This window comes from Mya arenaria, chromosome 3 (genome assembly GCF_026914265.1).
Source record: "Mya arenaria isolate MELC-2E11 chromosome 3, ASM2691426v1".
NCBI lineage: Eukaryota > Metazoa > Mollusca > Bivalvia > Myida > Myidae > Mya > Mya arenaria.
In genome coordinates, this window is record NC_069124.1 from 79605876 (window position 1) to 79627733 (window position 21858).

The 21858-nt window shown below is 34.9% G+C and overlaps 2 protein-coding genes across 2 annotated transcripts; one reads left to right on the plus strand and one right to left on the minus strand.

The window, feature by feature from the left end:
- Window positions 1-1221: 1221 nt before the first annotated feature.
- LOC128229272 (uncharacterized) lies at window positions 1222-10510 on the minus strand. Its single transcript, XM_052941098.1, has 6 exons — window positions 10423-10510; window positions 7450-7592; window positions 3353-7262; window positions 3037-3120; window positions 2414-2550; window positions 1222-2044 (listed from the first exon to the last, which is right to left on the minus strand). The coding sequence occupies exons 1-6, from the start codon at window positions 10451-10453 to the stop codon at window positions 1361-1363; spliced, it is 4989 nt and encodes a 1662-aa protein (XP_052797058.1). The 5' UTR covers window positions 10454-10510; the 3' UTR covers window positions 1222-1360.
- A 75-nt stretch (window positions 10511-10585) lies between these two features.
- Window positions 10586-20708, plus strand: LOC128226916 (survival motor neuron protein-like). Its single transcript, XM_052937026.1, has 7 exons — window positions 10586-10683; window positions 14436-14510; window positions 16469-16579; window positions 16845-17051; window positions 17289-17495; window positions 19222-19347; window positions 20410-20708. Exons 1-7 carry the CDS (start codon window positions 10639-10641, stop codon window positions 20464-20466), a joined length of 828 nt encoding a protein of 275 aa, XP_052792986.1. The 5' UTR covers window positions 10586-10638; the 3' UTR covers window positions 20467-20708.
- The last annotated feature ends 1150 nt before the right edge of the window (window positions 20709-21858 follow it).

Below are 21858 nucleotides of genomic sequence, written 5' to 3' on the forward strand. Positions count from 1 at the left end.
TTGAGGACTCAAACAAGTCAATTACAAATTATTGATCGGAACCTGTTCTTCTAGTCAAAATCGCCATCACTGTCTTTAACCTACTCACCACAATATAAATAAGATCTTCTCAGTGGTAGAGCAGTTGCTTTGGGTGTGGAAGGTCAGGGGTTCAAACCCTGGCCACATCAAACCAGAAGATGTTTAAGTATGGTACAAGTAGCATCCTTGCCTAGTGCTCAACATTTAAAAGTAGCACTGGGAAAATGGTGTACTCAGTACTGGTTCAATCCAGGAAAGTTGTTTCCTATGTATCAGTTCTTTACACCAAACTCGTAAATGAACCAAGAGGTCTCTTTGTAAAGAGCTAAGTTATCACACTCAAAATTCTTGTATCTTACTCTTTTTCTTCGAGTCTTCCAATCTCTTGATTGGACTGCGAATTGTTTTCACTTCTAATCAAATTTTGGCATTTAAAACAAAATTTAAGTCGTGATGTTGTCACGGCAGGGTCAAGCCATAATGCAGCCAATGATAAACTCAAATAAATCATGACAAATATTCATTCAAAGTTTGAGAACTAACAAGTCAATTAAAACTGTTTTTCTAGTCAAGGTCACCATGATGGTCATTATGAACGTAACCTCAACCATTGACTCACTGACCTCAAAATCAATACGGTTCACCTGCTGGTTATGACCAACCTGCCTCCTAAGTTTTAAGTCTCTGGGCCTAAGGGTTCTTCAGCTTTTGATCAAAATGTATTTTCAGCTTCAGGTCCATACCACCTTGACCTTCAACCCATTGACCTCAAAATCAATAGGGTTCATCTGGTCATGACCAACCTGCATACATATTTTGAGGTCTCTGGGCCTAAGTGTTCTTTAGTTATTGACCAGAAACAATTTTCAGCTTACGGTCATCAAGACCTTGACCTTTGACCCACTATACGCAAAATCAATAGGGTTCATCTGCTGGTCAAGACCAACCTTTCTACCAATTTTGAAGTACATGGGCCTAAGTGGACTTGTGTCCTTCAGATATTGAGTGGAAACCGTGGGAACGAACTGATGGATGCACAGTCCGATTACTATATGCCTCCCATTGGATGACTCTTCAAAACAACATGACCAATAACATGGATTTCAAAGAGGCATAATCTGACCAGGTTGATGACAGGAAATGACCAATCACCTACATTGTGAAAAAAAGGAGCAAAAAGCTAATTGGAATGTCCTGACATACAAATATCTTTATTAAATACTACCAACGACAACAATAAAAACAGTAACAAACACTTTTTAACAATAAATAAATAACATAATTGAAGCACATTATGTGTACAATAATTTAAAGTGAGATTCAGAGACAGACCACACAGTTATGCAATACCCTGTAAATTTTCATTCACATCAGCATTACCATTTACATCTGGAGCATCATCATCTAAAGCTGTGCAATAACCAAGCAGTGCCACGTCATTGTCATTTACTTCATGACTGTTTCCATTCAGTATGTCAGTGTCCCTTTCAACCCTATCACTTGTTCTACTTATACCCAGGAACTTCGCTGGCTTCCTTCCCCTTGGTCGAAGAACTTTCCCCTTAGCTTCCTCTTCGGCCTGCATCTTTCTGACTTCCTCTATTTCCTCTTTTGTAAGCTCAATAACTTTAATGTCCTTGTCACTCACATTTTCAGCACATTTAAACTGCCTGGCATCTATCTCAAACGAGAGGTCAAGGTTCTCGCACTTGACATCATGCCGGTCGGGATGGACAGTCTGAATGTGGCGTCGCACCTGGCCGGGGTTGTTCACTTGATACTCGCATGCACTGCACTTGTATGGCCGGATACCCCCGTGTGCCATCAGATGGTACTTGAGCACATGTGGATAGCAGGTACGGAACTCACATTGGTTACACGCATACACCTTCAGCTGGATGTGCGTGTTGCGGACATGCTTCACCACATCTATACGAAACAAAGCTGTGAAGTCACAGTCTGCACATTTGTAGCGCATTTCTCGCAGGTGTTGGTGTTGGACATGACGGTTCAGGCTGTTTTTCTGGAAATAAACAGGAGAAAATTTACCATACACTAAGTGACTTGATGATAAAGAACAATGACTACGAGAGTGGTTTAAAATTATTTTAAAATCTATGAAGTGAGCACCAGTCCAGATCATTTTAGCATTAGTTAATATAATGATTTCGTTCATGTTATTAGAGGCATTTGACTCCTGACTTATTTATGCTACACAAATGCGATGTGTCTTACATCATGAAATGTGTTTAAAGTAATTTAAAAACCAGTTTAAATTATAAAGGCTTTATCAATTTCAAAATGAGTCTCATTTAATAACACTCATCTAACATTGTAATTGTGTGTAAAATTTGAAACAATGTTTAAAAATAATCATATGTTCTTTACTGACCTCGCAGGTATTGTAGGAGCAATTTTCACACTGATAGATGGTTTTCTCTGTGTGCTTGATGCGTACATGGTAGTCGTAGTTGCGCTTGTAGATGGACTTGAAGCTACATCCCTGGTACATACACCTGTACACCACACCTTTGGGGATAATGAAAAAATGGATTTTTTTCTTGCCACATATGGCGCATACTACCAGTATATTATTTTTTTTAAACTTATTAATTTCACAACGTGAACTTAACTTGTGAAACAAGTTACTACAACATCATATTAATCACTCTGGTTGGCAAGATTTTATGTGTCTTGTGTAGTGGGGAAAACCGGAGTACCCGAAGAAAACCCACTTGGTGGCCACAAACAAAACTCGCATGCGCTCAGGATGGGAATCAAACCCATACTAGTTTATGCCATAATCTGTACCAAAAAATTGTTTTTTGTTAAAGATAAATCTGGTTTACCTTTAAGAGAGCAATGCAGCATAAACTATGCCTATAGGAAGTCAGTCCACATAATCATTTCAGATCAAATTTAATTTTGAAAAATATTTAAAGCAGTTAAAGGCATTCCATTTGTTTTAAAGTGTTTTTAATGTCATTAAATCATAATAAATATCTACTAACATACCTCTATGTTTAAGAAGGTGGTTGTAGTATTTATTTTTATTATCTGTCTTAAACCCACATGCATTGCAGGAAAGAAGCTTGGTTGCTGAAAAAAAGGCTACAATAAAGATTTACAATAAAAGTATTGTTTTAAAATTTAAAAGATACTGCTTAAAATACTCTGATCTTTATAATAATATATAAAGTAAAACAAGATTGATTCCAGATTGTACACCATGTCTGACATAAATATATCCTTTTTGAGGGACAAACATTTAAATAGGTTAAAACAATTTCTGGTAATACTTGCAGGTATACTTTAAATCATAATAATTTACCAAGATCCTCCTCATTTCCATCCTCCAGTTGGCCATCTTCAGCTGCCTCATCTGCTATATGTCCAGTTTCTAACCCACCATTCACATAAGTCGGGACTTCAGACCCACCATTCACACAAGTCAGCACTTCAGACTGACTAGTCACACGAGTCAGGACTTCAGACCCACCATTTTCAGGAGTCAGGATGTCAGACCCACCATTTACTTGGGTCAGACTTTCAGACCAACCATTCACTTGAGTCAAGATTTCAGACCCACTATTCTCATGAGTAAAGACTTCTGACCCACTATTCACACTAGTAAGGACTTCAGACCCACTTTTCACAGTAGTCAGAACATCAGACCCACCATTCACACAAGTCAGGAATTCAGAGCCACCATTTACAGTTAATTCTTTAGGCCTTCTATTCACAAAAGTCAGGACTTCAGACTCTGAATAGATGGCTGATAACATGTCAGGAGTTGTCTTCAATCTATCTGCATTAACAATCTTAGGTGAAGCTTTATTTCCATTTGCTTGTTTTGGTCCAGGCAATAAAGACACATATTTTTGGGTTTTCAGTGTATTTCCAATTACTTCAAATTTTCCATTTGTAAACAACTCTTTAGGAATTGTAATTCTTCTTTTCTGTTTCTTCACAACCTCCTTCTTTATATTTTCCATTAAGTCATTGGCATTTGAAAGATTTTTATTGGGAACTTCAACACTTCCTTCTGAAATTCCAGGAACATCATAGGCACTTCCATCAACAACAACACACTGTTTGTCTGTACAAGGGCTGAGTGAAATTGACTTAATACCTTTAACTGTAAGGCTAAGAATTTTTGGAGATGAACTTGGTTTTTTTATTTCACTTTTTGAAAAATACATGTGATCAAAGTTGTCTGAACCATTTAATGCAATATTTGAGTTAAAGGTCATGTCCGGAGATACCTCACCACTTACTGGACCTTCAATTTTGTGAATAGAAGGGAATGAATTCTGTAAACGATAAACATCTGTTCTTGTTGTCTCAGCTACTAAGATAGGCACATTATCAACCCTATCTTCAAATGGCCGTGAAGACTTGGCTTCTAGATTACAGTTAACTCGAAGAATTTCATTTGATGTTTGCATTTCTTTTTCCACGCAGTTTTTATCATCAGGCTCAGCACTAGTACTCTCATGTAAGTCAGTTTCTGTTGTATCACAATCTGATTCAAGTAAAATTATTTCTGTATTGTTTTCTTCTGCTTCTTTTTTTTCTTTTGAGAAGTCTATAGTAGTAGATTGAACATTCATACTATTATCAGCAACCATCTGAACAACCCCATCACAGCCTGCTGTTCTCACATCAATGTCATCACTGTTATTACATGTAGAAGTGTAATCATCAGAGTTGCTTTGAAGGGCTTCACATTCATTTTTATAGTTATTCTTCCCCTCTGCAATCGGCAGTAAGTCTACAGTGCTGTCATTAGTACCTAACACTTTGTCAGAACATCCATTGTTAGAATCTTTATCAAAGCTGTAGTTCAATATCTCTGGAAGAGTTGTAACAGTGTCAGAGCAAGTTTTGTCAGAATCATATAAACTTTTCTGCACATTCATGACTGAATGATCTTCGATGTTTGTGTCTTTCCTATGAGAGATGTCATTATCAATTTGATCTGTTCGAAATTCATTTCTGTAAGGCAGTTTGTATACTATATCAACAGAACTACAATTATCCTCTGTAGATTGCACTTGAATAACCAATGGCTCGCAGGTACCTGGAACTATATGTGACTGATTATTCTCTGAATAAGAATTACTATCAATGCCATTTACAGTGTCATCATCAACCACATGACTTTGTGTCGTATAACTGTCCATCCTATTGAATGTAAGAGCACTGGTTGATGCACTTGTTCCATCATCACAGTTACTTGTTTCAAAACCGAACTGATTGCACCCTAGTTCAGATATACTATCATTAACTGCTGATTCTGTCAACTCATCTATTAGTTTTGTAAGGGCTTTTTCATCACAATTGCTATCTGTTGGTACATTGTTTTCATTCTCGGTGTACACATAATGACTAGACTCCTGTTCACAGATAGCTTCAGTTGCAAGTTCTGTTTCCGTTTTATGTGTCCGGCAGTGCTCTTTAAGCTCATGACCACTACTGCAGGTGAATTCACAATCTAGGCATTTAAGAATGAGCACTGATGTTAGTTTCTTTGTTTCTATGTTTTGTCGAACGCAGCCTCCACAGTTAGCCGGAAGATTAGTCTCAGTGGTTTGCTGTGTACCAGCATTTCCATTTGGATCAATCATTTGTTTTATGCTTTGTGGTATATCTTCAACAACAACAACTGGCTCTTTATTGAAATCCATTTGCTTTTTCACAAATATGCAATCCTTTCCAATGACTGCTTTCATTCTGTCTTTCTGTTCTTCAGTAAGGAAAGTCAATTTTTCCCGAACATTAAAAATCTTTCCCGATTTACATAATCTTTTCCTGTTCAGTTTTTGTTTCGTATTGAGTCCTCTGTACCCATCAATATTGCTCTCAGACATTTTTCTTTTCCGGTTTATTTTTTCTGACTTACAATGTGTCTTATTTCTGATACAATTCTCTCTGTTAAATCCGAAGGAAGGTATCCCAGCTAAATCTCTTGAAATCATTCTGTGTCTCCCATATTCATCATGAGAGGGTTTACCAAGGTCACTTTTGCACTTTTTTAATCGAACAGGCTTAACTTTGTCTTTTGAAAACTTGACTGGCTCTTCATAGCTGTTTCTGTTTCCAAGATTCCCCTCCAATCTTGCAACAGTTTCTGACTGAACACTGGCTTGTTCCAGGTACACCAGATTGTCTTCACTACACATGTCGTCATCCTTATCAAAATAGGTTTTAAATATCCCACTGCCATAGTTTATCAAATTTGGATTTGTCAAAAAATCAAGAGTGGCAAGATCAAGATAATCCAATTGCGTTGGCTCATCCAAAGTACTGGGAAAACTGAAATAGTTTGTATCCTGAGACTGCTGATTATAAGAAAATGTTGTTGAAAAGTTTTTGCAACTTCTTGTTCCACTAGGCTTCATACTTGTTACAGGAGCATTGTTTGGAGTAATTTCCTTTACAGCTGCATTTATCAAAAATGGGTCTTTTGTATTTATTTGTCCTACTCCAAATGTCTGGCTTAAGAATGGGTCCTTCTTACCAATGTCCAAGAACTGATTGTCTTTATTACATGTAGCAAATGGCTGAGTAGGCTCCATGTCAACCGGATCTGGTGGAATATACTGATTAAAGGCATAAGAATAACTGCCCGTATGATATCCGAGATGTGTATCATCCATAAACCCTGGGTGTTTCTCTGCCATATTTGATGGATAAGCATACGACCCACAACCTAACAGAGTATCATCAATAAAGCCTGGATGTTTGTCAAAGGGAGACTGCATTCTAGACCTCGAGGTTTCTGTATTGAAAAATCTGTCAATAGGTGACAGAAGTCTAGGGGCTCCAGGAGAAAAAGTTGAGCTTTTGGCAGATCCTTGGGGCATGTTGGGTAATGTATCATTTTTCAAGTATTCAATGTTCTTATTGATAATACTTTGAATCTGATCCTCAGACTCAATTCTCTCGCCGTTTTCTATATATGAACTACATTGATCTTTATCTGAATTATTGTTCAAAGTCTGAATATTTGCTTCAAGAGATTCGATATTGGTATCTAGAGTGTCAATATTGTCTTCCAACAGAAAACTAGGTCCTGGAGAAGGGTTCTGAGTTAGGTATGGAGAGCGCAAAAACACAGATGGGTCAAAAGCATCTGGCATTCGGATTTTCACAAATGGATTAATAAAGCTGTCATCTTTGGACATATTCAGGGGATGAAATGCACCTTCCATCTGAAAATCTTCTGGCTGGAAAAGCTGGAGGAAAGAAATCAATCATTTTGTATCATTGTTATTAATGAGTCTTAAATTGCAATGTCAATCATTAATTGAAAAAAACAACAACACTAGTACAATTACTCATGTAGATGTCCTAGTAGAAAGCAGACTTATATAAACCTAAACATGTTACTAATATTTTATGTTTACATCTTATTACTAATACCTGTAGAAAAATCTTCCTTTCACAGGCGAAGTAGGTACATGGAGACTTGAAGGGGTTTGCAGTGCAGGTGAGTTGGTGCTTGAGTCGCTCATCTTGGAAGGTGAACAAGCCCTTACACTTGCTGCAACAGTGCTGGGGCCGCTCTGTGAAGAAAACAAGCGATCAATTATTATCCTGGAACAAATTCACAATTCAGACTAAGCTAGCACTATCCTTTAGACTCTGTTCTTATATTCTTGATTTTTTTTACTGTATCATTCTCCCTCTACAGAGTAGCCCATAATAGTATGTTGAAATGGTAGAATAAGCTTGTCAGCAGCAAAATGCTTTTATCAGGCTAGGTGAAAGTAAACTTTTAACCAGACTAAAAGTCAGCATGAAACGATGCATTTGTTTTTCCAACATGAAAGTCAGGTCAAGCAAGTGTCTTAAACAAACATCTAGTTTACTAAATATTTACCAAACCCAGCTTTACAATAGTATTCGCATTTTTTATATTTAGGACCTTGAAATTACATACATGTATCAATTTACTTGAACCAGATGTTCATAAGCAATTTAATGATCCTCTATAGATTGTCACTACTTGAATTACCACCTAAATCAACATTAAAACAATTTAAAAAAATGTGTTTAGCTTCTTTCAAAATAATTTTTATCCAGCAAATAAAATTAGCACTGATTGCGAAACCAGTTTCAAATATAGTGCAAGCACTTGCAGTATCATTCTCATTCATCAGAGGTTTGATACCGATAAATATATTATTGCTCGTGTGTACGAAAATGTTGCAGTATTGTCCCATGAAATATCAATCTAATGGTATTTTGTATTGTCAGCTGTCAGTTTTATTACTTCTACAAAAAATATGCATTTCTAGTGGGTTATGAAAACATTTCGGCAGTGGCTATTGTGCTGGGCCTTGCTCTTTATGTGTACTTTGAATGACTAAAAACATCCACTTACAATCAACAGAACTGTGTTTTTTAAATCATATGGTATAATATCAGTATTAATTTTATTCAATACAAACAAATTATTTTGCTAACTCGTTAAATGCAAGTCAATTTCAGAAATTGTGTGTAGAATTTCATGCCCACTCAATATTTTTAGCAAGTCGCATTTTCCACAAGTTCAAATCTTAGTTATGAAATGACCGGTATGTTATCAAAAACTCTCACAATTGTTTCAGTGATGAGCACTTTTGAATTCTTCTGCATTATTAAATCGTAAAGAGTAACCAACACCGGAAGTGAGAAGTGATTATTGATCTGGTTCTTACCAATAACTGTGTTAATTAGCAGTAGTCAAACTCAATGACGTGAATAGCTCTGCCCATTATGCAAATTAACGAATACCTTCGGCAGTTTTGGCCTACTACAATGGCTTTCAAAAACAGAAATGTGAACAAATCAAGTTTTATTATTTTTTTCATTTTGGTCAAATATGTTCTATTTATCAGCTAAAATTATAAGGAAATCATTCAAGTTTTTAAAACATTACAGAAAAATAAACTATTTCCTCACACCATCTTGAATTATGATACTTTTATCAAGCCAATTTAAATGAATGTGAGGATTTTTCAGTTACATTAAAGATAATTGTCATACTGAGCACTAATATTCAAGTATTTATTAACAAATTTAAGACCAATGAGTGAATAATTAAAAAAAACCAAATGTTTAAAAACATTATAAATCATGGTCCGTAAGTTTTTAAATCTGGTCCGTAATGTCCCTAAATCTGGTCCGTAATGTCCATGGTCCGTAGTGTCCGTAATTCCTTTTGTTATGATTATAAATACATTTTCTGCCAATTTCATAATGTTCATATTTTGTATAGCACTATACAATGTGGCCTTTTCCCATTTAATAGCACCCTGTCCCTTATCTGTAGCTAAATGTGTTTGCCACTTTGTGTAATTTAACAGTAGCTTGTACTTGTAGGCTCATTGATAACTTTGCTTGTGATGTCATTCTAGTCCAAATAATTGTACGTTGACGGATTTTTTTTAGATTTTTGATATGGCAAATCCTTCACGTACAAACTGTTTAGTATCAAAAGTGGGTAGTTGTTCCGATCAGGATTCCGGGTTAAAGCATATAGCGTCTATAAAATATCATAAAAACAAGAAATATTACCAGATAATGTTGTTTTATATTAGTTTCGTACACAAAAAAATAAATATCCAACTTATAATAATGAGTTTGACGGCTTTTTTCATTTCATTCTGTCAAAACATAACGATATATACATGAAGGGCACCTGCAAGGCTTTAGGGCACAGTTTTAAATCGCTCGGAACATTTCGGCCATGGCCGAGTTGTTACGATTGTATAACGAGGTCTATCTCGAAGCTTTGTCGGAGGAGGCCGAGCTATTACGATTGTATCGAGTTGTTCCCCTTCGCATAATTGTTGTCTGTGTCAGTCAACTTTCGTTTCATTGGAAAGGTAAACAACTTGTTTTAATGCACTAAATGCTTGTTTAGTGCAAAATAACATTTCACTTACATGGTAAAATATGAATATAACTCTTTATGATCAATTTCAACCATAAAATACTTCACTTAAAACAATTTCAATATTTTTAAAACACCCCCGTTTTTTGCACATTCCCGTTTAGACGTTAGGGATTGGAAGAATCCCGTATAACACGTCTATTATTTTAGACTAGATGTCATTCTAAACATTGTACACCAACCTGGATGGCATATTGGATAATAGAGCACAAAAACTAGCCTACATGTACATATAAGGTACCTGTACAAGAAGTGTTTCACAACCTTACTTAATGAAAAATATATTGTTATTATGATATTTAATAATTTCTACTCATTTTATGTCTTAGAGACTCACTGCATCATCAATATTTTTAATTATTAAATTAACATATTTCATCAGCTGATCAGAGTAAACCAGCTGTCTATTAGTGAAAAAATGTTAAATAATAATTCATTTAAAACATTAGCATTACCTAAAACATTCGAGCACATTTCAGTAGTCATGTTGATTAATGAGTAAATAATTTCATTTTGACAGGTATGAGTCTAGATCAATTGACGCACGTCAAAACAATGATCTTGGAATTGCAGGCGCTTGTTTTTTGTTAACGTGGTTTTCATTGGACGAATTTAAGCGGAATAACCACTCACTTTGCATGTAACGGATAAACTACAATCTTCACAAAAACATGGCCGAGCCAGCACCAGGGGAATTTCTCTTTCATCGTGGACAGGTTTCTCCTTATACACATAATTGAACTGGTGTAAATAAATGAATGTGAACCTTAAAGTATTTTATACGTGTTGATGTCACAGCATTTAAAACTGGATAGCTTTAATTTTTCGGCTATTTGTGGATAAATTATAGTATTTCTGTAATTTTATTATGATACAGTAAAACGTTTTCTAAACAATACATCCGATCAAAAAATATGGTCGTTATTCCATGTTAGAGATTTACAACTTACTGCAGGTCACACTGTCGTAAGCTTGGTGACTTGCTTTTTATGCTTTCAAGTGCCTTCAGAACACTAACGTACCTTTTCAAAATGTGTGTAGTGTGTGTCAGTAACATTAGAAGCGTTATGGATTTGCAGAATCCCAGAATAAACATCTATTATTTTAACCTAAGTAAGAACCAGCTGCTCAGTTAGCTCAGTTGGTTAGAGCCCTGTGCTAGTGTTCAGGTGGTAATGAGTTTGAGCACTGCACTGGTTAGAAAAACGACAAGTGGGATATGGACGCATAGAGTCGTCAAATAAAAAATCGTCAAAGACTCTTTTAAGCCAATGAAAAACATTCATCTGATTTGCAGGCTGGTGCTAAAAACCTGGTATCCGATACCTTGTATCCCCGGCATCCGGTATCACTTTCTGATACCATATTATGTTGATATCAGGGTTAATATCAGATGATAATTCCAAGTATCCACGGTCCGTTATTAATTGATTTTTGACAACTAATGCATACTTTAAATAACACGGTATCAACATAATCCAGTATCATAAACTGTGATAACGGCTTTTCTCGATATCAATACCTGGTACTGGGTTTTAGCTCATCCGGATAATCCTTTGCGGCAGGTTGACTTCCGGTTTATTTCCGGGTTATAACGAAGTATAATAACAGCGATAAATATGGACTAATTATCGTTCCAGGTTTGTTATTATTTATTTATTTTTATTAGATTTGTCATTTAAATGAGTTTATATTACATTTTTGTGATATAATTTGAATGTAATGAGCGATAATTCGCTTGACTGTTTACCTGGATAGTTTAGTTCTGGTGGGTGGGGCAGAATGATTTGTTACTAGTTAGTTATGTTTAAACGTTATGATGGCCACCGGACTAGTCACATACACACCCAGGCCTGGAATTAAATCGGGGTCCAGATTGTCTTAAAACCCATCCATAAATAAGTCTGAGAGTAACTTATTTTTTTGTAAAAATATATTTTTAATGTTCCATTCCTTTCTTTACAGATATGATTCAAATATGCTGATGTTATCTACTGAGACCATCACTTTCAATGAAGAATATCACTACAATCGGTTGGGCTGCTAGATTGGTAGCAACATGATGTAAGCTAGTGCCTGTTGAAACTCTATTGTTGGTTGGGCATCTATTGCTTACTGGATCGCTACATTGGATGGACCATATGTGTTGGTTGAACAACAGTTACTATAAATGGTTGGACCAGAAGTGTTGGTTGGACCACCAGTGTTGTTTGGACTGCTTTTTGGACAGAATGTGTGATGGACAACTAGTATTATTTGAATCACTGTTGGATAGACAGCTTTTGTTTTATCAGACAGCTATAATCAGTTGATTTACAAGTTCCTGGATCGCTAGTTCCTGGCGGATAAATATTCCCTGTGTAGAAGGAAACAAAAAATCTCTTTTGCTAACTGTAACAATGACATGGTTGGTGAATTGGTATCAGACAATTTGCAGCCAAGACAACACATTGAAGTGAGAGCCGATTCCTTAAACTCTAAATGGCCAATAAATTTACCGAAAATAGTTATTTTTTTTATATCACTTGGGCCTAAAAAAAAAAATTGTTTGGTTAGGGTTACATCCTTTAAAAAAATAGGTAGGGTAGGTAGGCTTTTTTATTTTTTATTTTTTTATATAATTTTCATCATTGGAGAATGGTGTTAAAGCTATCTTCTGTACATTTAAGGTTTAAACTTAATATTAAAAAGCAATTAAAAAAAAAAAACGAATTTTTTTTTTTTTTTTTTTTTTTTTTTTTAGTTTTTCATTTTTTTTTCAAACTGACTATAAAAACGGTAGGGTCGGCGCCTATTCTGTAGGTAGGGTCGGGTAACCCGAACCAAATGTATTTTTTTTTTTAGGCCTTGTCTATTATAACATGCATTTACAAAGTATAAAGGGTAATTAATGAAAATATGAAGTGAACTTGTCAGATAAAGCAAAAACAAATGTTCACACACTTACAAATTGACTTGACATTAAAATAGAAAATCATAGAGAATACATCATAGCTTTTGCTTTTTTGTGTGTTTTTTCCCCGACCAAAAAATAAAATTTCAGAAATGTAATTTTATTTTTATTTTTATTTCCTCCTCCTCTGACACTTCACAACTCTGGCCGTTCGTAAAACATATAATTTAAAAAAAAGGAGGGCTAAACGCCACAAGTCAACTGATCAGTACCAATGTAAAATATATTCTTCAACTATTACTCCACAACACTTCACTGTTAAATTAAAACACAAGTTACACTTTAATTATTTTAGCCAATACCTTTTACTTAATTAACTTAAGTGTTTTATGAAACACAAATAATTAGTTTAAATTAGGTCGACTTCTGTCAATAAAGCATCGCCATTTTGAAACCATCTAGCAGGTACCCGTTATCTTTCAGCTCAATATACTTAGCGCTGGTATCTGTCATTCTTGGCTAGGAAAACAACAAGTGGGTTATGGACACGTAGAGTCGCCAAATAAAAAATCATCAAAGACTCTGAAGCGGCTGTTTATATGTACTAGTTTGTGGTTAAGAACCAGTCGTGCGGTTAGCTCATTTGGTTAGACACCATGCCATGAACATACGTAGAACAAATGTTTAACTTGTTGTGACCATATATATATGTCTATGGCCAATTCTTTTGGTAATAAGATCTTTTCAAGAAAACTTATACCAGTTCCTGAGAATCTGTGTATTTGCTTAAATACACATCTATAAGACAAATATGCAAATTGGAAAATAGTGGTGTGAAACCTGATTTAATGAATTCAGCATTGTTAAACTAGTTTTACATTTGAAAGGGTGATAAACAAGCTTGTTGAAATGTTATAAGAACAGATTTGTTGATATAAAAGAACTTGATTTATCAGATACTTTGATGCAAGAAAGAAAAGTATCTTGTGGAAGTATCTGATAAACATGCCTACAAAATTCTCCCTACTAGGACAGCGATTTTTGTGGCTTTAAGACTGAGCTTCTCGCAAACTATATACGGCATAATTGGGACGATTTCTCGGTATATGGCATGACTTTGTAGTGGTACGAGTTCATGTTGGTACTCTGTTGTCTTTCTTTTCACAGGTGATAAATTGAAACTTTTTTATCCATTTCATCTGGCTTTTAACGGAACCTGTGCTTTGGGATGCTCTTACCACTGTAACCGCTTACCTAAAGCGGGGATTCATAGAATAAAAATTACATCACTCTCTAAATCTCATGTTTTTTGGCAACTATCTGAATAGTGTCATCAATTTGTATACTGGTATACCCTGATTAATTTGTATTGTAATAAATTGCAATGAGTAATGTATCCAGCCTACTCCTTAATCTACGCTTATTTTGAATAAAGTTGGCCCCTTGTCTACTCAATAATGTATTAGTGTTGTTTTTCTGACTAAGTTGGGGCTTGAACTCATTGGAAACAACTTTTTTAGGGATAAAACTTTCTTTGTGTAAAAGTTTAAAACATGTTTTTGATCTGTTCTGTAGGAAGAGGAAGAAGAAGACATTTGGGATGACACAGCCCTGATAAAGGCCTATGATGAAGCAGTATCATTGGTGAAGGTAAAAGCATTAATTATGCAAAAGACTGTAGGACAAACTGAGTGATAGTCATAAAATTATACTGTTACATTTGTACTAGTGTTCACAATTGGCAGTCAGGGACATTTTTAGCTGGACTATTCAAAGAATAAGGAGGGCTATACTACTTCCCCCGGCGTCAAGTTAAATTTTTAGGGCAAGTTGGGATTTTCACTTATAACTCCAATAGCCTTCATTCAATTCACTAAATTATTCACAAAGTTGTTCAGGATATTATCCTTTATACAAATTATGGCGCCTGATTAACTAAGGAACTTTGGTTAAACTTTTAGGGCAGGTTAAAGTTTTAAGGCAAGTTGGGATTTTTATAAATAACTTCTATAGTACCGGTACTCTTCATTCAATTCACTTAATACCTTCAAGAGTTGTTCAGGACTATGACACAATGGGGTGACATAACTCCATATTATTCTTAATACAAGTTATGGCCCCTGATTTACTTAAGAATTGAGGTTAAAGTTATAGGGAAAGTTGTGTCCAGTTAAAGTTTTAGAGCAAGTAGGGTTTTCCACTAATAACTGATATACCCTTAATTTAATTCACTTCATTCTTCGCACAATTGTTGATGGCCATCATAAAAATTAGGTCAAATAACTCCATATTATCCTGAATTTACAAATTATGACCAATGATCGACCTAGAATGTTCAGTTCAAGTTTTTAACTCAGATCTCAAATACCACTGATTTTTTTGGTGCAATTTACTGCCTTCTAAAGGCTGTTTCCACTTGCCAAAAAATGTATTTTTTTCCCCAATTTGATTAATGAAGATTACGTTAATGAATAAAAAAGCAATGATAATGAAAAAATAAAAAAGCAATGAATTTCTTGAAATATAAACAAAATTTTGACAATACTTACTCTTTCACAGCAAAGTGTATGCATAGAAAATAGAACATGTATAGTTACCATTATATTAGCTATTTTGGCCTGATTTTGTATTTTTCCCCATGTCAATTTTTTTCCCAATTCGCTAGGCACAAGCAGTAAAAATAATTCCAAAAAAAAAATCACTGCATACTGTTCATTCAATGGATTTATTAATCCACACAGTTGTTTAAGGCCATCACACAATTAGGTATCATTACTCCATATTTATTTTTATTATCCTTAATTCAAATTATTGCACTTGAGTGACATGTTTTAGCCCACCTGAGCACAAACTAACTTCTCAAAGAAAAAAGACTTAATCTTTCACAGCATAATATAATATATGCATAAAAAGGTGGAAACATGTAAATTTGCCATTATATCAGCTATTTTGGCCAGATTTCATATTTTTCCCAAAGTCCACTTTTTTCCCAATTTGCAACGCACAGGCGGTAAAAATAATTCCAAAAAGAAATCACTGATAACTCTAGCTTAAGTATTGGAAGAGTTATGACTGTTAGTAACACTTCATGCAAATAAATATTGTTCATACATGTTTTTATAAGCTGGTTTAAAAAATGGGACATATCATAGTTTCACCTGTAGCGTACAGGCAGGGTGTGTCCAGTATATTGTCCAATCAATAACTTAAAAACCCTTTGCCAAATCAGGTGAGCGATATAGGACCATCTTAGCCCTCTTGTATATTTTACTTTTTTTGTGTTTGACAGTCACATGTTGCATCATTAATACTAAGACAAAGCGGACTAAGTCAAGCAATATCCTACAACCGCTCTTGCTATACCCCTCCCCACAAAGTTTGACTGGTGGTATATTGAAACAACATTCACTGTACATTGGTCCGATACCAAGGCTATTTGTAATGTATAACTCCATCGTAGTGTATTGCCACATTTATTTTTAGCTTGACATTCTATAATAATAATAATGAGAAAATTGAGACAAAATTGTTGCAAAAAGCTGGTTTTAAAATTGAAAAACTAAAATCTGTTTATATTCGTCATATACATACATTCATTCATACTATAGATGAAAGTAGCTGAGCAAAATGGAGAAGTTACACCAGAAGTAGGTGCTACAGCTGGAGGAAAAACCAAGAAGAAGAAAAACAAGAAAAAACAAAGACAGCAAAATAAACCTGTAAGTCACTAAATTTATATGAATTCAACCCTTTTGATTTTGTGTTTTTCTTTTTAAATATTAATGCTTTAAATGTGCTGTACTAATCGTAGAAAATATAACATTCAATTCCAACCAGTGCTCCAGCACCCATACTTACCAATTAATTTTCACATAAATACCAGGTAAAGTCATTTTTTAACTAGAACATGATTGTTGAGTTTGTAATGACATTTGTAATGGAAAGTGAATCATATTGCTTAAACTGCTGTGAATGTAATTACAGTTAACGATTGGAAGCCTGTGTCGGGCCCGCTACACTGAGGATGGCTGTAACTATGATGCAGAAATCATCTCCATTGACAATGATGCAGGCACCTGCGTTGTTCGCTACTTGAACTATGGCAATGAGGAGGAACAAGAGTTGGCCAAACTTGCCCCCCTCAAAACTAAAACACAAAAACTGCTACAGCAAAGATTGGATCAGTCAGAGGTTGAAATCATCGTTTATTTGTAGCTTAAGGATTATGAAATGAAAAAAAAAGGTTAAGAAAAATATTGATTGATAAATATGTATCAACAGATAAAAGTGCAAGTCAAGTTTTAGCAAAGTAAATAGTCAAACTTAACCACAGATTTCAGTTCCATTTTCTGACTACATGCTTGGGATCAGTGTAATCAGTTTATTTACAATAATAAGTGAAGAGTGCCTCTCCTTGTTTGTTTGCAGACTGATAGTGGTGTAGATGGGAGAAGTGAGAAGAGCTCATCTCGTCAACCCCCCTCTCACACCGGCAGCATGAATCCTCCTCAGGCCCCGTTCACACCTCCATGGGGAGCCCCACCCCTCACTCACACTGGGCCAAGTCAAATGGGCTTTATGCCCCCTATGTTCTCTGGTGGTTCTGGTTTTGGTGGGCCCTGGAGTGCCTCACAGGTAGGAATACTTGCAGGGTTAATAACTTAATTATATTGTGTAATTGTTCTACCATAATATATAAAATACTAATGGACAGCACTATAAACTTACTAGAACTTCAATTGTAAATGAAATTGAGATGACATCTGAAAAAAGATGTTATACTCTAAATAGAGTAGATAACAAAGTAACATATAACCCATAGTCAGATACCCATGGCTGACCCATTTAGTTACTCTTTATTCATTACCTGTTGGTGAGTATGACTAGATTCTATCATTTAAGCCTACATCATTGACCAATAGAATGACTGCTTACAGAATTGAATACTTTTCAAATAAAGTGAAAGTGAAGCCTAGAGCAATGGCTCCCATAATCCAGATAATTATTACATATGATCTGTACATGTTTAATGTTTTACAAACTTATCAGGAAAAATGAATGATACTGAAATATAAATCTACTGCAAGTTGCATTCAGTATGGATATTTAACCGTGAGGCATAACAGATTAATTGAGGTGTTCAATTTGTGAATTTCAGTAAAATGTCACACTGGGCCTGTCATTGATAAAAATAGATATTATAATTGACATTTGACATTTTGATACCTGATGATGGTCACTAGGCAAATCTTTGACGAAACATGTCTGGAACCAAATTTTGATATTGATTATTGATTGGTCTGACTTTGCTCAAACTGTGGTCAGAATGTTCCTCTTGATGTAATCTTAGTAGACTTTAAAAGTGGGTCACTTGAGGTAAAAAAGTGGGTCATTAGGTAAAATCTTTGTAGAAATTTTGTAAACAAACAGTGGCAATATATCCACTACAGTCTTCATGGAACTACAGAATTTGTCTCGATGAAATCTTGGCTTAGTTTGAAACTACATATGGGGTCAAAGTTTAGGTCACTTGGTCTAATTTTAGAAAAACCTTGGGAACACTCTAGAGACTATATTTTGTTTTATTTCTGGTCCAATCTCCATGAAAATTTATCAGAATGCTTGCCTTTATGAAATCTGTTATTCGGTTGAAAGTGGGTAACTTGGGGTCAAAATCTAGGTAACAAGGTCAAATTTAATTGCTTCACAATATATACAATATTCTTCTATTTCAAACAGTTTAAAAAAAACTCATATCTCATATCCAATGTCATAAGAGTCCATCACTCTGCAGACGTATTGCATGTTTTGGTTGGAATATTTCACCAACAGATAATTACCATGCTATCTACTTTGCATAATCTGGCAGGGGATATCAATTCAACAAATTTGCTTGTTAAAGCTTTATTTGATAATTTATAAAAAAAAACAAACAATCAATTTGTTTGTCACTAGTCTGTACATCATGCTTCTTTCCGGTTAATAACTTAAGAAGGCTTGGACCCTGGACTTCAGACTTGCTGCTGTTTCCTACCTAAAATGTAGGTGTAAGTCTGATATTTATCAATGTTTTTAACTTAACAAGCTAAATTATTTGTACTTAAAATAATACTTTAATTGGACAAATATGTCTTCAAGCATTTTAGAATGACTAATACCATTGGCCAAAAAATCCTCATCAAATCATGAAGCTCCAATAAAATGGTTGGTTTGTACACCCTTGAACTAGAAAATGGGAATGAAATAACCCATAAATGAAGAATGGAGAGGATTGAAATACATGTAGGTCAGCCATGGATGTCTGATAATGCATACACTCTGGGCTCTGTGTTTTTAACTGAATACCAATTTTAATCTGCAGACAGCTCCGATGATGCCTCCCCCTCCCCCTCCACCACTGGCTGACATGGAAGAAACAGAGAATGAGGCCCTGGCCAGTATGCTCATGTCTTGGTACATGAGTGGGTACCACACTGGCTACTACCAGGTAGGGGCATGCCTTTGTAGATATTGTATTTTACCAGTGACCAGTTTAGGGTTGCCTGCAAAAGTCGGGTAAATTTGAAAACAGTTTCAATTAGTATCCCTTACCGTTAATATTACACTTTAGTAATTATATCTTAACAAGTATTTCTTCAATCACTGATGTCATCAAATTTGTAATTTTGTAATGTGTGTATACTTTAGACTGTTTGTTGACATTCATTTGTAAAGTTGAATTAGTCGACTGTAGGGAAGAAGGCCACTAAATTAAGATGGTATTGGTCAGTGATAATATTGATTTGGTCACTGAAAAGTCCAGGAAAATTCTTGGAAATTTTGATATATATTTTTGTCAAGGTCAGTGACTTTTCATGGAATTTTAAAATTGATCAATGAAAAAAGAAAATGAATAACAATGAGACCATTATATTGTCTGATCAATAATTTTAGAAGCATTTGTCCAATCATCACCAAAATATGCAGAATTTGATGGGCAAGAGTTATCAGACAAATTTGATGACCAGACTTATCTCCCTTTAATTATAGAAATTACCCAAAATCATTCTTGTCTGATCAATTTCTTTAAAGCCTTTGTCCAATCATCACCAAAATTGGTCAGAATGTTGTAAGAGCATATTATCTTGGACAAGTTTCATAACCAGCTATATCGCTCTAGATAATGTTTTAGAAGTTTTTCTCCAATCACCATTTTTAGACAAAATGTTAAAGGGCAGAATATCTTGGTCAATTCGATAACCAGCCACGTCAGCTGAAAGTTATGACCCTAAAATTGGCAAAACTGTATTTACAGTGTCAGATCTCTAATTTTTGGTAACATGCAACCAAGCATTACCAAACTTAGTGTCCTAAAAGAAGGAAAAGTATTGAACTTTAATAAAAGAAGTAGTGAGGGATAATTTCAACTGCCCCTGGTCCATCACTTTAAAACAATAGAATAACCATCTTTTTGTGGTTGTGTTCAATGTAAACTATATTACTTTATCTTTGTCTAATTGTGATACTAGTAGCTTGTTTCTATTCTAAAACTTACCCATGTTGATTGCAGGGCCTTCAGCAGGGGAAGAAGAGTGTTGGATACAGCAGCCATTTTGTAAACAGATGACAGCCCATGCATCATTAGATATGTTGGATCTGCTCTCAGTGAATGAAGAATGTATGGCATCTTACCCAGAGGTCTACAGTCACTCTATAGGAAATAACAGAAAGTTATTACTGATATTGCATTAGACAAGAAGAGAGAATTTGTTTGCCGTTAGTAATACAAAGTTGTCAATGTGTTATAATATTGTGCCGATATATAAAATCTGCAAGATTTTGATGAGAATAAAGTCTACTTTTCTCTAATGGTGTTTTTTTTGTGTTTAAAATATTATGACTTGTGTTGCTGAGTTATGGACTTGCAATGGCAAGTTAAACAAAAGCTCTGCATTACTCATTTGATCCAGAATTCGGATTTCAATTTGAAGCATTTAGTAGATTTTCCATAATGATGCAAGTCTATTTCATTATGAAGATGATTTGACTGACAGAATCACTGGAGATGAGAAGCTTCTCAACATTGTATGAGGTGGTGTTGTTACCTGCGTATCACTTTGTGGCCACACTATTTTGGCACTAATTCTCACCATATTGAGACAATTGTTGCACACTGCAGGGACACGAATTATTAGACTGAAATAGTTTGCACAAAATCTATGTTGAAGGCATTGTGATTATGGGCTAGAGTCAGACCAAGGCCTCTGCTTTCAAATTGCACAACATAGGTTGATGTAAAAAATATGATAAAAACACAAAAAGTCTATGATTTGTGTACAGATCAGATATAGAAAATAGCGGTATTTTATAGATTTGTGCTCAGATCAGATGTAGAAAATTGGGGTAGTTTGGCGCTTTTTTATTTGCAATTTGTGGCCTTTAAGCTATTTATTGTTAAAACTGATTTATAAAGACTAATTTAATTTTATCTGTACATAAATGATAATACAGTAAAACTGCGGTCGTTCAAACAGGCAGTCGAGATTGAAGCTTCGTCCCGAACATTTTTCCTTCTATGTTCATATAAAATATACTGACGCTCCATCGAAACCTAAACAAGTGGAGGAGTCAAGCTCTATAGCCTGTCCCAAATACACAAATCATGCACAAAACCTTATGACTCCCTCGAGTTCATAATTTCACACATTTTCCTGAACTCGTATTCCAAAGTAAATAAACAATTGCTAGGTGTTTAATTTTTGCAAGTTTTAAAACTTGCAATGGCAGTTGAAAGGAAATTTGATAAAGTGTGAAAAAAACCCGTTTATCACTGTTTACGCATGACCACTATTAGTTGATAAGGGCATTTGAGAAGATAATTATGAGAAGTTGATGACGAGAAGTTAATTGTCAGAAATGTAAATGAGTAAAAAAAAATGAATAAAGCACTACCATAATGGTCCAACATTGGAATCTCTGAAAAGAATTCCTTTTTTGTGACTGCTTTAAACTTATGAGC